We start from the raw sequence: 12,429 nt of genomic DNA, 5'->3' as shown, positions 1-12,429 counted from the left end.
GTGAATTGTCATGATCTGATCAAAAAGTGGGCTAAAAGTATTTAATGGGACTTTTGGTGGATTCCTGATAAATTATTGGTAATGCATATTTCTGTCAAGGTAGGAATTTACATTCTAATCCCCGATGGTTTTTTACATTACAATTTGAGTGAAAATGCAAGAGTAGAAATGTGAATTGTCATGATCTAATCAAATAGGAAATCATGTGATTTTCTTGGGAATCCGTGGATATTCATGTACTAAACGCCATCTTATGATTTTCTAATGTCTAAAGAGAGACGCGTAGAATTTATCTCTTTTGAGATGTGGCCTATCTCGCACGAGGTACTTTTAGTAAATTTTGAAAAAAAATAAAAAAATTCACTGTAGTAGAGCCCGTCACCTAAGCTAACCTGTCGTTGAGAAACGTCCTCCTTATTAAAAATATAAGATAATTATACCGGTGATTGTAAGCATTTGTTGTTTGATGAAAGTGAGTCCAGAAAGTTTCACTGTTGAACTTTTGCTCTATGAGATATTTGTGATTCATTTCGTAAAATTTTCTTCATATTATTTTTTAAACAAAAAAATAAAAAATAAAAAGAAGAACCTAGTTTCGACGGAAAATTAGGCAGTAGGACGAAAGTGAAAAAATGAGGAATGTTTAGGAAAAAATCGAACAAGGAAAAAGGCTTAGGATGAAAACGGAAAAGCGGCTAAAGGTTAAGGCCGCTTTTGCCCTTTCCTAAGCCGAAACCCTACTACCATTAGAGCTCATTCATACGCAAACTCTCCGAGGAATCAGTTCTCCATCTTCTTCTCCACCGTCATCGACCCCATCCTTTCTCTTTGCTTTTCGCACCAGCCGGAACCATGGAGGGTGGCTCCGCAGACGACGCGGCGAAGGCAGTCGCGGACATGTCGGTGGACAGCGGCGATGCTTCCGCCGCTTCAGAGACACTGAGCAAAAAGTAAGTACAATCACCACTCCTATTTTCAATGACGTGGTAGCTGACTCTGACTCACCACTCCTATTTTCGACGACACGGTAGCTGACTCTGCATTTGGTGTACTCAACGTTGATGTGAAACCTTCAAATAATGTCAAAAATTAGTAATCTAAAAATTTAGGGGAAAAATGAAATTCAAGAAAAGGAATTACGGCTAGCAATAGATGGTTAGCTTTAGCCAATTTAGCATATGCCTCCGATTAGCTAGCTGGATGTCACGACTCGAAATTTTGCAGTAAAGTTTCCCCTGTATTTCCTCGAATCCATTATCATATAAGAACTACTCACATAAAAACCTGATTCTCATAAATTTCGAAAGTATATAACCCATTAACTCTAATATGTATATACACTTTTCCGGAGATTTCTTTTTCGCTCTCATATCAGCAATACGACTAAACAAAATCTTCAGGTCGTAACATTCTCGAGTAATTCTATACAAAAAGAATACCTGTCAAATAACTAAAGTCCCTACCTAGCTTGCCGAGCTGATCGCCGATATCAAAAAGTAGTTCTTCCACGCAATTAGAAGCTTATCTGGAAAAATATATGCAGGGTGTGAGCTGCATTTCAGTGAGTACTATATTACAAAGTAAAATGAATTAATATTAAGTAATATATATATATATATATTTAAATAACCAAATATTCATATAGATAATACTAGTATAACCAAGTCCGTCATTTAATTCACCAACATAGCATATTATACAATACATACAAATAATTACTAAATTCATTCGTAAACAATCAATTATCATAATAGTATTAGAATTAACTATTAACTCAGCACCACTAACACTCATACATTAACTAAGTCAAGCTTCAGTAAACAATACGACTTTTACGGAACAACTTTGAACAATCTCAAAATCATCACATTTACAGCAATTTCAACAATCATACCAGACAAACAATATACAACACCACCAATCAATATAGCCATAGGGTTGCATTTCCTCGCAACAGAGTTATGACGGTACCGTGACCCCGCACATCTCATTCATATCATCCTCAACTCCCAATATCCATGTCTCACAAGCAGGGGCCGCCTATTAACCTCTAGCGGTAAGAGTTGACCTCAATTTTTATTCCGCCGGTCGAGCAGCCGATCGGGCCCCTTTTTCTATTTCGCCGAGTCCAGCGACCGATCTGGCCCCTATTTGCATTCCGCCGAGTCCAGCGGCCGATCGGGCCCCTATTTGTATTCCGCCAGGTCCAGAGGCCGATCATGCCCATTTTATAATCCGCCGGGTCCAGCGGTCCCATGGCTATAGTTAAACAACAACACAAGCATAATCAATTGCAATCATGCTATCTCACCTCATATATCATCACACAAAAACACAATCTCAATCACATTACAATGACAACATATTATCATCATATATTTCATACACAATCAGCATACACAATCACACTGCATATCTCAAATCAAAATGAACATAAAAGGCAATATCTCTCAAATCCTTTTCACATGAAGTAGCAAGACCAATTTCTTAATCTCTAATTATCACAATATGTTTCTTAAATAATTTATATCAATATAATACTTCATTTTACAAAGGAATAGAGTATTCACACACACATATATATATATATATATATATATCATTTTACAATGGAATGAAGTACTCATCGATAACTCCAAAAAATAAATCACCAAGTTGAAGTCCTCGAGATACATGGCTTTGATATACTCCATCCCTGACAGATATTAAATTTAACAGGAAACCAATTTATAAACGTATATCACACCACCAAGTATCTAATCATATGACAGCCAAGATACTCTTCTCGTCCTAGTTCAACCCTTACTCCTTAACTTAGTTCCAGTTATTCCACTTTGTTTTGGCACGGCTTTTCCCATTGTTCAACATTCAAAATGTGCAAATGAATGTTTTGATTCATAAGCCACTACTTACTTACTAGGAGCTCTCCCTTTGAACCACCAAAGTACCTGATTATCATGCTTCTTCTAATTAAGGTTTCATTCTACTGAATCCAAAAAGGGACAATATCCGTATATCTATAGTATATGCTTAGACGAAAATAAAATTTATCTGGTTTTTTTTTTACTCCACATACATGTTAGATTTTCAAAATTCCCATTCACGAAGAAGTAATTGTAATTAATTTCACTCAAAAGTAATTGTAATTACTGAACTTTATGTCCTTATAGGGTTGTGCCGACTTTACACGGTTTACCTATTAGATACCCATCCCCAGCTCCCCTATTAAGCCGGAAAATAAAATTACAAGAAAATTCATGGTGAGAGTTAAGTTCTATAATTCTTTCTCGGCATTGGTCTAAACAAGGTAGATTGGCTAGCCATAAATCTAGAAACCCTTTACACTAAATCATTTTGAGTGGGAACTGGTGTTCTTTACACAATAGAGCCGGTTTAATGGATATCTCAACCAACAAAATTGCTAATGGGCTGATATGCTAATGTAGACTTGGAATTAGTAAGCCCATAAGGCCTCCAATATTCTCTAGGCCCATAATATTTAATTTGTAATTATTTATTTATTCTTCCTCCTTGAAGCTTCCCAGTTCCCACGTCTCTTTCATTGTTTTTTTTTTTTTTTTGTCTTGGGTTTTATTTTTTCAGGGAGGGCTCTGTTCTTCAACAGCTAGTTTAGCTTTAGCTAAGCATTAGCATTACCAAAAATAAATAAATAAATGAAGGAAAATGCATTTAGTGGGCGATAGGAGGTAGGAAGGATTTCAGAAATCCTTATCCTATGTTCGACGGCAAGATAGGATTTCCCCCAACCAAAAACAGGACAATGAAAAAGGAAAAGAAAGGAAACCCATAGCTTCCCGCATCCGATACGATGGCTAAACTCAGAACAAATCGACCTTTCCCCACAACTAGAAATTCGAATCACATAGAGTTCAATCAAAATTCAGAAGACGAACAAAGCAATTGATCGAGATTCAGCAAATTGATGAAGCAAGGTTCCACTCCGGTCCTTACCTTCGGGTAAACTCCATCCCGACTCTCGATCGAATTCTCTATTTCCCTTTCTCTCTGTCCCTCTATACCTCTCTTTCTCTCTCGCGCTCTCTCTCTCTCTCTCTCTCTCTCTCTCTCCCCTGTTCTCTGTTTCTTCTTCGATTTTTCTATCTCAAAACAGAGCAAAAACGCAGGAAGGAAGGAAGAAAGAGTACAATTGAAATTTAAAAAAAAAAAAAGAATGGCGGTGGCAGGATGACTTTTGGGGGAATGAGGGCCACGTGGGGCCCTCTTCACCCTAATTTTTTTTTTCCTCGGCAACATAAAAACATCCAACATATATATATATATATATATGCATATGTGTATGGATATTTTTTTATACCGGGTCTCACACTGGATTCAATTCAAGGAATCACTAGAAAATATTAGCACTTCTCTCTGTGACTAGCTAGTCATTTTTCTTGAAATAGACAATGAAGCAAACTGAAATAGAATGAAAGATGAGAAAATCTTAAATGACTCTTCACGACTTGTTATAGTGGAGGAAGGTGAAGGACTAAATGGAGGAAATGGTGAAGGACTCGGGTATGAACCAGTAGGAGACATTATTCAGGGACTGCCAGTTATTCTTTATGTGGACAGGACTTGCTTCCGCATCCGACGATCATTGGGGATCCATTTCGGATGAATACTTTTCGCTTGGCAATAGACGATCGATTATGTTCAAAAGGAACCTATCATGCCAATTCAGCAGGAAAGAAAGAAAGAGAGAGAGTGCAGCTCCACAGTATTACTTTAAATTTGCATCATACTAGACGGGACAAACACTAAGGCCGATGAAGTTCCAATAGAAATTGCACTAAGTGAGTTAAGCACAGCCCATAAGTCAAAGAAACTACACTAATGATCAATTATTTCCCAATAGATGCCTCCGTTGACTCTCGAAATGATTAGCCATATCCAGATGAAACTAGTCCGATCAACAACCGTCCGATAAATTTGCCCAAACAGCCTATTAATCCAAAATACGGAAGGCAGAATATAATCAGCATCATATTAGTCATAAAGAACCAACCTGGAGTTGCCTCTCGGGGCTGACGAACGGAAAGCTTGCCCGCCGACTCTCCCACCGCTCTTAGCAGCTGATGCATCCCCAACTGATCCAAACGTCAGGACCCCTGCTGCTAGTGCCACCATTGCCAACTTTGCTAGCTGATTCTTCTCACCTCTTTTCCCATCCAACATAAATAAATAAATAAATAACTAAATAACTTTTTTTTTGGGGGGTCAGATCAAGTACCCATCAACCGTTAAGTGATTTTCAACAGAGTTAATGAAAGAAATTAATAACATCATTTAAAATAAATTAAATCATATATCCCGTTGTAGTTTCCTTTATCACAGGTAGTGAGGTCAGATGATAAAAGCTAAAGAAATTGACCTCGATGACAAGATGGGTCAGATTATAAAAAATAGAACATGCATCATAAAGGGTGCCGACTTTTCCTAAATCGACCTGGTTCATCCATGATTCATAAGGGCAATAGCGATGAGTGCACAATGCGGTTTCGAAATTTTCAGGCCTCAGTCGATAAATGCATAACCTCTGTGGATGGAATTCATAGTGTTGGAAAGATAAAGTAAACCTCAGAGACAAAATAATGTCTGAGAACACTGAACATAGATAATAACCACCGCACAACACTACCATGTATAGCTTTGAGATTGCGAGTTGAAAAGTAAAATTTCAGACGCATATATACATCGGCTTTGTATAGACATAAAAGTAATTCAGGCCTTATTGACCCCAACAGGCCCAGCTCATATTAAGGCCCATTCTAGAAATGACCCAGCTCGGCTGCATGAGCTCGTTTCTCTCTCTAGAATGACAATTGCTCGTTGCCCCAAGTTGACCTCTCTGTCTCATGGCATGCAAAATCTGAACAAGCTTAAACGACTTTGTATTAGGGAGTGCAGCCAGCTTGGTCTCTCTGTCGATGAGAATGGGAATGCTCTGCAATTTCAAGCACTTACGAGCCTCCGATGTCTAGTGATCTATGGAATCCTGAAACTCATATCGCTGCCGGATTGGCTTCTTCATCTCACCATTCTTGAGGTGCTCTACCTCAGTAACTCGAGTAATCTCGTGGCTTTGCCAGGGTGGATAGGAGATCTGCTATCGCTTAGCAGGCTTGAAATCATTCAGTGCGGCAGTTTGATAACTCTGCTCGAAGAGATATCAAAGCTCAAATCCCTAGAGCGTGTGAGGATTGCAGGATGCCCTCGCTTAGAAGAAGCATGCGTCAAGGATACAGGAACAGATTAGCCGAAGATTGTTCATCTACAAATACATTTCGAGGAGTTGTCTTACTTCGATAGAAAGGATGTAACATTTGAAATCATGTATGTCTTCCTAATCCCACTTCATTCTGTAAAACTATTTTCATTTTCTTAATCAGTAATTTTGTCTTTAAGTGCTGAAGAACTAATTTTTGAATACCATCATGCTTTACAACTGCAGGGGATGGGAGTGAGAACTCTTGAATCTACAAGAAGAGACAGTTATGTACACACATGTAGGCTGATAACTCTGTTCATCCCTAAGGTAATCAATATATTTCTCGATTACCTTAATCTGAAAATTATGTATGATTTTAGGAAACGTAATATTTGCTGCTCAAAGACTAGTATGTGATATATTTTAACTCTGCCTTCTTCCAGGGTCCAAACTGGAGTCAAAGCTCAATGTTTGGCGCTCTCGACATGCTTTGTAAATGTAAATTTGCCTCATGAGATGCCTAAAGAACTTTCGTAATGTGAATTTGCCTCGTGAGATACCTAAAGCAACTTACTTTGATTCGTAACTCATTCTGATTGTCATATCAAGTGTGCCCTACATAATAATACAGTTTTCTTGCTTCCTTTCTATGCATCAATTCTGAAATTAGGCCAAACAGACATGTCCGGCTAGATGGAGAAAGTTATGAAATCCAGATCATTTCTACTGTGCTTCAAAGAGAGCTTTATATTTGACTGTAATGGTGAATTTTGATGTAATGAATAAAATATTTTAAGGTCGTTGGAGACCAGATTAGATAGAGATCTCATATTTGTATACTATGGTTTAATCTCAAGAAGGAGAGAAGCTGTGTTTGCTGTTCGTGACCCTTCACATTTTTCGGTAGAAAAGCATGGCCTAATCCCCATACAAAGTAAATTAAATCAAGAGATAGGAAGATATATGGGGCACGGACGTTCGATACATCATCATTGGAAGCAGAAAGAGATAGCTAATTGGCATCGCATGTGGAAGGACATGAACTCCTAGCTTTTGTTTGAGCACAAAACTAGTGAACGAGTCGGCGCACTTGTTGGCTTACCTGAGTCGATGAGAACAGAAAAAAGAAGAATTAAGAAGAAGATGACCCTTCAGTTGATTTTAAAATCTGCTGATTGATTGATTGCTGGTGGTCAGATGGAATAGATACGATCTCTGTAAATGTCGATGGAAGAAAAAGTATTTAAGGGATTCGTCAAGAACATAAAATAGCTTGCTGTGTTAGAGATTAAACCTCAATATGCTACAAAAGTAATCCACCGCATCAAAACCTTAAAGTCAGGAACGCTAAGCGAGTTCCAATAAGGTGATATTCAACAGGAAAAATAAAGAGGAAAACTGAAGAACATAATTGATAGGGATGGGTTCCACTCCTTATCAACTAAGCTGTTGGAGTGAATATACGTCTAGTTACTTATAGGTCCAGTTGAAATTTATCAAACTTATGATGGATTGAATTTGGGGTTTAATTGGATGGGACATTTTATGGGCTCTAATAATACTTATATAATATGGAACATTGTGCTCAAAAATCAAATCTATGAATTTTACGATTTTATAAATTTACTTTTCATGACTAGTCAACTCATGAAGAAAAATATAATTTTGTTAAACACAGATGCAAAATGGCAAAAAAAAGAAGAAGAAGAAGAAGAAGAAGAAGAAGAAGAAGAAGAAGATAAAATCGGATAGAAATGTAATTTTATACAATTAAAATTGCCCAAATAGAGTTTTCATTCGTAAGGAGGCGCCATGTCTGTTTTGTATGTAATGCCACATTAAATTCCTCCGGCTGCGGATCCCAACCCACCTTGACTTTTCGGTTTTGTCACCTCAGACCACTTTATCCATGCAATGCCTCTTTTGTTATCTGATCCTGCCCACCAAAAATTGCGGACTAGAGACTCTACACGGTGGAGAACCGTGCGAGATAATAGCATACAAGAGAATGTGTAAGTAGGAATAGAGGACAGTGTGGATTTAATGAGCACTTCGTGACCTGCTGGGCTGAGGAAGCGTGCCATCCATCCTTGGATCCTTCCCCTGATTCGATTACAAATCAGATTGGCTGCTTGGCGTCCTTGATGTTTCCAGCAGAGGGGGAGACCAAGGTATTTGTCCCTGGGTTCCATATCAGCTAATTGCAATTGGGTAGAGAACAAATTTCTGGATGCTACTTCCTGTATTTCTGCTGAACAAAACACTTGATTTATGAAAAGTAATTTGCTGACCTGACACAGCCTCGTAGTCCGACAAGATGCGAGTAACAGACTCCAAATTCGACTTCTTTGCCTCAAGGAGCAAGAGGCTATCATCGGTGAACAATAAATGTGATATTCCTTCCATAGTTTTTTGTGGTCTCACTCCCTGAAGCTGTCCTTGTCTTTGTGTTGCGAGTAAATTTTCTGATAAGGCATTGGAGCAGAGTATAAACAAGTATGGGGAAAGAGGATCGCCTGGCCGGAGGCCACGTGATGAGTTAAAAGTCACGAACATCCGACCATTCACCAGTGTAGAGAATGAAACTGTAGAGATACGCTCCATAATCCAGTGGGTAAATTGGGAGGGGAAGCCCATGTGAGTAAGCATCGCTTCAATGCAGTTCCAATCTACCCGGTCGTACCACTTGCTCATATCGAGTTTAACGTGAGGAATTCCCGGAGGCATCAGGCAGATAATTGCTTCATTCAGAATTCATTCTCCCCAATGTTTTAGCAGTGTCTACTTGTCTACCTCTCTGCACCTTTCGATTGTTACAACATGTTAAAGCCTAACATACACACTGATTATAATCTGGGGTTTGCCATGATGATAAAACACCTGCTTGGTTTACTTTCGGATGCTGTGATTTGGTTGATTGTAATATTGCGGCAGATGGCTTATGGCATTGTTCTTGAATGTGCTAGGGGTTTTATTCTCGCCAAGCTGCGTGCTCCCACTAACTGAAGAGAATGTGGAAAAGGTTCTGCATGAGGTGAGGCCGGGCTTGATGGCCGACGGGGGAAACGTGGCACTCCATGAGATAGACGGCCTTATCGTGGTGCTGAAGCTCCAGGGAGCGTGTGGGTCTTGCCCAAGCTCCACGATGACCCTGAAAATGGGAATTGAAACTCGGCTTCGGGATAAAATACCTGAAATCATGGCTGTAGAGCAGACTGTGGACACTGAAACTGGGTTAGAGCTGAATGAAGAGAATATTGCAAAGGTAAACACACACACACACACACCCAAAAAAAAGACATGTCTTAAGTCTCTCCCATTCAATGTGATCGGTTCTTGGCATACATTTGGCACATTCCAGCCACGAAATCGTTCACGAGAAGCAGTAGCTCAACATTTACCGGGTCGTGGTTTTGGTTTTTAGCACTTTAAGAATCCCCTGCTTCTGTGTACTTATTATATCGGTTTTAGATCCCATTGATTCTAAGTTCTGTCAACGAATAGCGTAAGCTTCTACGAAAATCAATTGTCAGAGATGGAATCATCTTTCAGTGATGGGTTTGTATAAAATAATAGTTCATTTTTGCTGAGGTTGCAAGTACGTTTATGGCATTTCAGGTTCTTTCCGTGATACGGCCATATCTTGCAGGCACGGGAGGGGGAGTGCTCGAGCTGGTTCAGATCGATGATTACGTCATCAAGGTTAGATTGAGTGGCCATGCAGCAGGGGTTATGACTGTTCGTGTCGCTCTCACACAGAAACTCAGGGAAAAAATTCCTGCCATCGCCGCTGTTCAGTTGATAGATTAACAAAACAACATCATTCTTTACATTCTGTATATGTACATCAGGAAGACTTATGTAAGGGAGCAAATATATATATATATATTCCAATACTAAAGTTTCAGGTGGAAGAAGAATTGTGGTTTCTATTGGGATAACATTTTTCATTTTGCTGGCTAAAATGGATCATTAGAAAATCCAAATCTCGTCCCACAAAATTATCATCCTGGCAACTTGATACGCATTTCATCTCCAACTTGGTTTATCTGATTATTATAAAGGAATTGAACTGGAGCAGTCATTAATCTATCACTTGAGGCTGTCTGATCATTCATTCCCACCCCCAACCAATTCTCGAGGAACCTCTCAATTCAAAGTAAATTGCATCACAGATGTAAACAAATTTGCTTTCCCTCAACCACCATTCCTAGTTAATAGCGTAATTACAAAATCTCTTATCATCCCGAATCAACTGTTTTACATAGTTATCTATGTGCTTGGGTACCTTAATGCCTCTTCAAGTTGTGTAAATGTATCATGACAACCACTTTAACTATAAGATATTAAGTACAAATTCGTTGCAACTAAGAACATCCTTGTCTAGTAATCATCTTCTTCGTTCCTGGACCCAAAGAATCTCCTGACAACAGCAGCTACAGCACCGAGAAATAAGAAAAGGGCCAAAAGGTCGAAACCACCTCCGATGCCAACTGCAACACTGGGACCCGGGGCGAAGAACGAAAAAGGTGACCAGCCCCAGCCACCGTAGAAGGGCACCCCATAACCATACCCGTACCCGCCCACCAATGGCGGGGCAACTGGCGGATTAATGTAAATGTTCGTCCTGCAAATGGAGAAGATGATTGTATTGAGTTGTAAATGAAGAAGAGATTTCTTCATTTCAAAATGAAAAGTTGTTAGGATCGTGAACTGAGACTATCCTACAGCTTGAGCAGTCATTGAACATGACCGAGGTCTTCTCGGGTATGAACTAGTAGGAGACATCATTCAGAGACTGCCAGTTATTCTTTATGTGGACAGGACTTGCTTCCACATCCGACGATCATTGGGGATCCATTTCGGATGAATACTTTTCGCTTGGCAATAGACGATCGATTATGTTCAAAAGGAACCTATCATGCCAATTCAGCAGGAAAGAAAGAGAGAGAGTGCAGCTCCACAGTATTACTTTAAATTTGCATCATACTAGACGGGACAAACACTAAGGCCGATGAAGTTCCAATAGAAATTGCACTAAGTGAGTTAAGCACAGCCCATAAGTCAAAGAAACTACACTAATGATCAATTATTTCCCAATAGATGCCTCCGTTGACTCTCGAAATGATTAGCCATATCCAGATGAAACTAGTCCGATCAACAACCGTCCGATAAATTTGCCCAAACAGCCTATTAATCCAAAATACGGAAGGCAGAATATAATCAGCATCATATTAGTCATAAAGAACCAACCTGGAGTTGCCTCTCGGGGCAGAAGCCTTAGGGGCTGACGAACGGAAAGCTTGCCCGCCGACTCTCCCACCGCTCTTAGCAGCTGATGCATCCCCAACTGATCCAAACGTCAGGACCCCTGCTGCTAGTGCCACCATTGCCAACTTTGCTAGCTGATTCTTCTCACCTCTTTTCCCATCCAACATAAATAAATAAATAACTAAATAACTTTTTTTTTGGGGGGTCAGATTTCAAGTACCCATCAACCGTTAAGTGATTTTCAACAGAGTTAATGAAAGAATTTAATAACATCATACACTGAATGCTTACCTTGAAGACCATAACTTGCGGTCATCATCATCTTGTGCTGGGTGTTTGCAGGAGATAAGGTTGCCCTGTTTTAGGAACAAACTCCTCTGAGGTTTGTAGGTTGAACTGAGGATGTTAATAAGGAAGCTTTGCTGAGAAGAGGCCACTGCTGCCATCATCTGCTTCTTCTTTCTTCTTCTTCTGCTGCTGCTGACTGAATGATTCTGCAGTTAGGTACTTTCTTGTTTTTCCAGTTAATGGCTAATGGAGGTGAAATCTAGAAATTGTCACTACCCATAAAGATTTTTGTGCCTACTGGGACTTGACATGTGGGGGAATAGTGTTCTTGGGCATTGCCTGATCATGAGGATGCCACGTGGTTCAACATCAGTGGCTAAAGATAGAGGTTTCAAAGGTGAGCATTTTTTATTATAAGCAAAATGTGTGTTGAATTTCTCAATCATCAGCTGAAAAATCAAACTTGGAAGTAGATACGGACATTATTGCCTGTCGGATAAGTTGAAGGAAAAGTTGTCCACATCTACGTTTGGATGGTGCTCAGATGGCGGGGGTGCTACGTTGCCCGGCGACGTTGGGTCAGCCCGGGATCCCCAGCTATATCTACCTATTAAACACCATTGGCCAAATCTTTTGGT

General features: G+C 39.5%; 2 protein-coding genes and 2 long non-coding RNA genes across 4 annotated transcripts; 2 read left to right on the top strand and 2 right to left on the bottom strand.

Moving 5' to 3' along the window:
• Positions 1–524: 524 nt before the first annotated feature.
• Positions 525–4,131, bottom strand: LOC116216085. Its single transcript, XR_004158617.1, has 4 exons — positions 3,973–4,131; positions 1,972–2,259; positions 1,464–1,525; positions 525–1,070 (listed from the first exon to the last, which is right to left on the bottom strand). It is a non-coding gene; the product is annotated as an uncharacterized LOC116216085 (long non-coding RNA).
• A 1,319-nt stretch (positions 4,132–5,450) lies between these two features.
• LOC116187234 lies at positions 5,451–7,089 on the top strand. Its single transcript, XR_004152010.1, has 3 exons — positions 5,451–6,357; positions 6,476–6,559; positions 6,676–7,089. It is a non-coding gene; the product is annotated as an uncharacterized LOC116187234 (long non-coding RNA).
• Positions 7,090–7,951: 862 nt separating this feature from the next.
• LOC116187232 (nifU-like protein 3, chloroplastic) lies at positions 7,952–10,149 on the top strand. The gene is made up of 4 exons (XM_031515876.1): positions 7,952–8,403; positions 8,533–8,622; positions 9,199–9,497; positions 9,851–10,149. The coding sequence occupies exons 2-4, from the start codon at positions 8,550–8,552 to the stop codon at positions 10,040–10,042; spliced, it is 564 nt and encodes a 187-aa protein (XP_031371736.1). The 5' UTR covers positions 7,952–8,403; positions 8,533–8,549; the 3' UTR covers positions 10,043–10,149.
• A 259-nt stretch (positions 10,150–10,408) lies between these two features.
• On the bottom strand, positions 10,409–12,063 carry LOC116187231. The gene is made up of 3 exons (XM_031515875.1): positions 11,795–12,063; positions 11,486–11,653; positions 10,409–10,859 (listed from the first exon to the last, which is right to left on the bottom strand). The coding sequence occupies exons 1-3, from the start codon at positions 11,950–11,952 to the stop codon at positions 10,616–10,618; spliced, it is 570 nt and encodes a 189-aa protein (XP_031371735.1). The 5' UTR covers positions 11,953–12,063; the 3' UTR covers positions 10,409–10,615.
• Between the last annotated feature and the right edge of the window lie 366 nt (positions 12,064–12,429).

Source organism: Punica granatum, chromosome 8, assembly GCF_007655135.1.
Source record: "Punica granatum isolate Tunisia-2019 chromosome 8, ASM765513v2, whole genome shotgun sequence".
Classification (NCBI taxonomy): domain Eukaryota; kingdom Viridiplantae; phylum Streptophyta; class Magnoliopsida; order Myrtales; family Lythraceae; genus Punica; species Punica granatum.
This window is presented reverse-complemented; position numbering and strand designations above follow the sequence as displayed.

What these genes read in the sequence shown, in the direction of transcription:
- LOC116187232 (XM_031515876.1), top strand. Translation starts at nt 8,550, where the DNA reads ATGCGAGTAACAGACTCCAAATTCGACTTCTTTGCCTCAAGGAGCAAG. An exon ending in ATCATCGGTGAACAATAAAT is followed by an intron (nt 8,623 to 9,198) that starts GTGATATTCCTT and finishes TGAATGTGCTAG; the next exon opens with GGGTTTTATTCTCGCCAAGC. An exon ending in ATGAAGAGAATATTGCAAAG is followed by an intron (nt 9,498 to 9,850) that starts GTAAACACACAC and finishes ATGGCATTTCAG; the next exon opens with GTTCTTTCCGTGATACGGCC.
- LOC116187231 (XM_031515875.1), bottom strand. Translation starts at nt 11,952, where the DNA reads ATGATGGCAGCAGTGGCCTCTTCTCAGCAAAGCTTCCTTATTAACATC. An exon ending in CGCAAGTTATGGTCTTCAAG is followed by an intron (nt 11,654 to 11,794) that starts GTAAGCATTCAG and finishes GGATGGGAAAAG; the next exon opens with AGGTGAGAAGAATCAGCTAG. An exon ending in GCCCCGAGAGGCAACTCCAG is followed by an intron (nt 10,860 to 11,485) that starts GTTGGTTCTTTA and finishes CTCCATTTGCAG; the next exon opens with GACGAACATTTACATTAATC.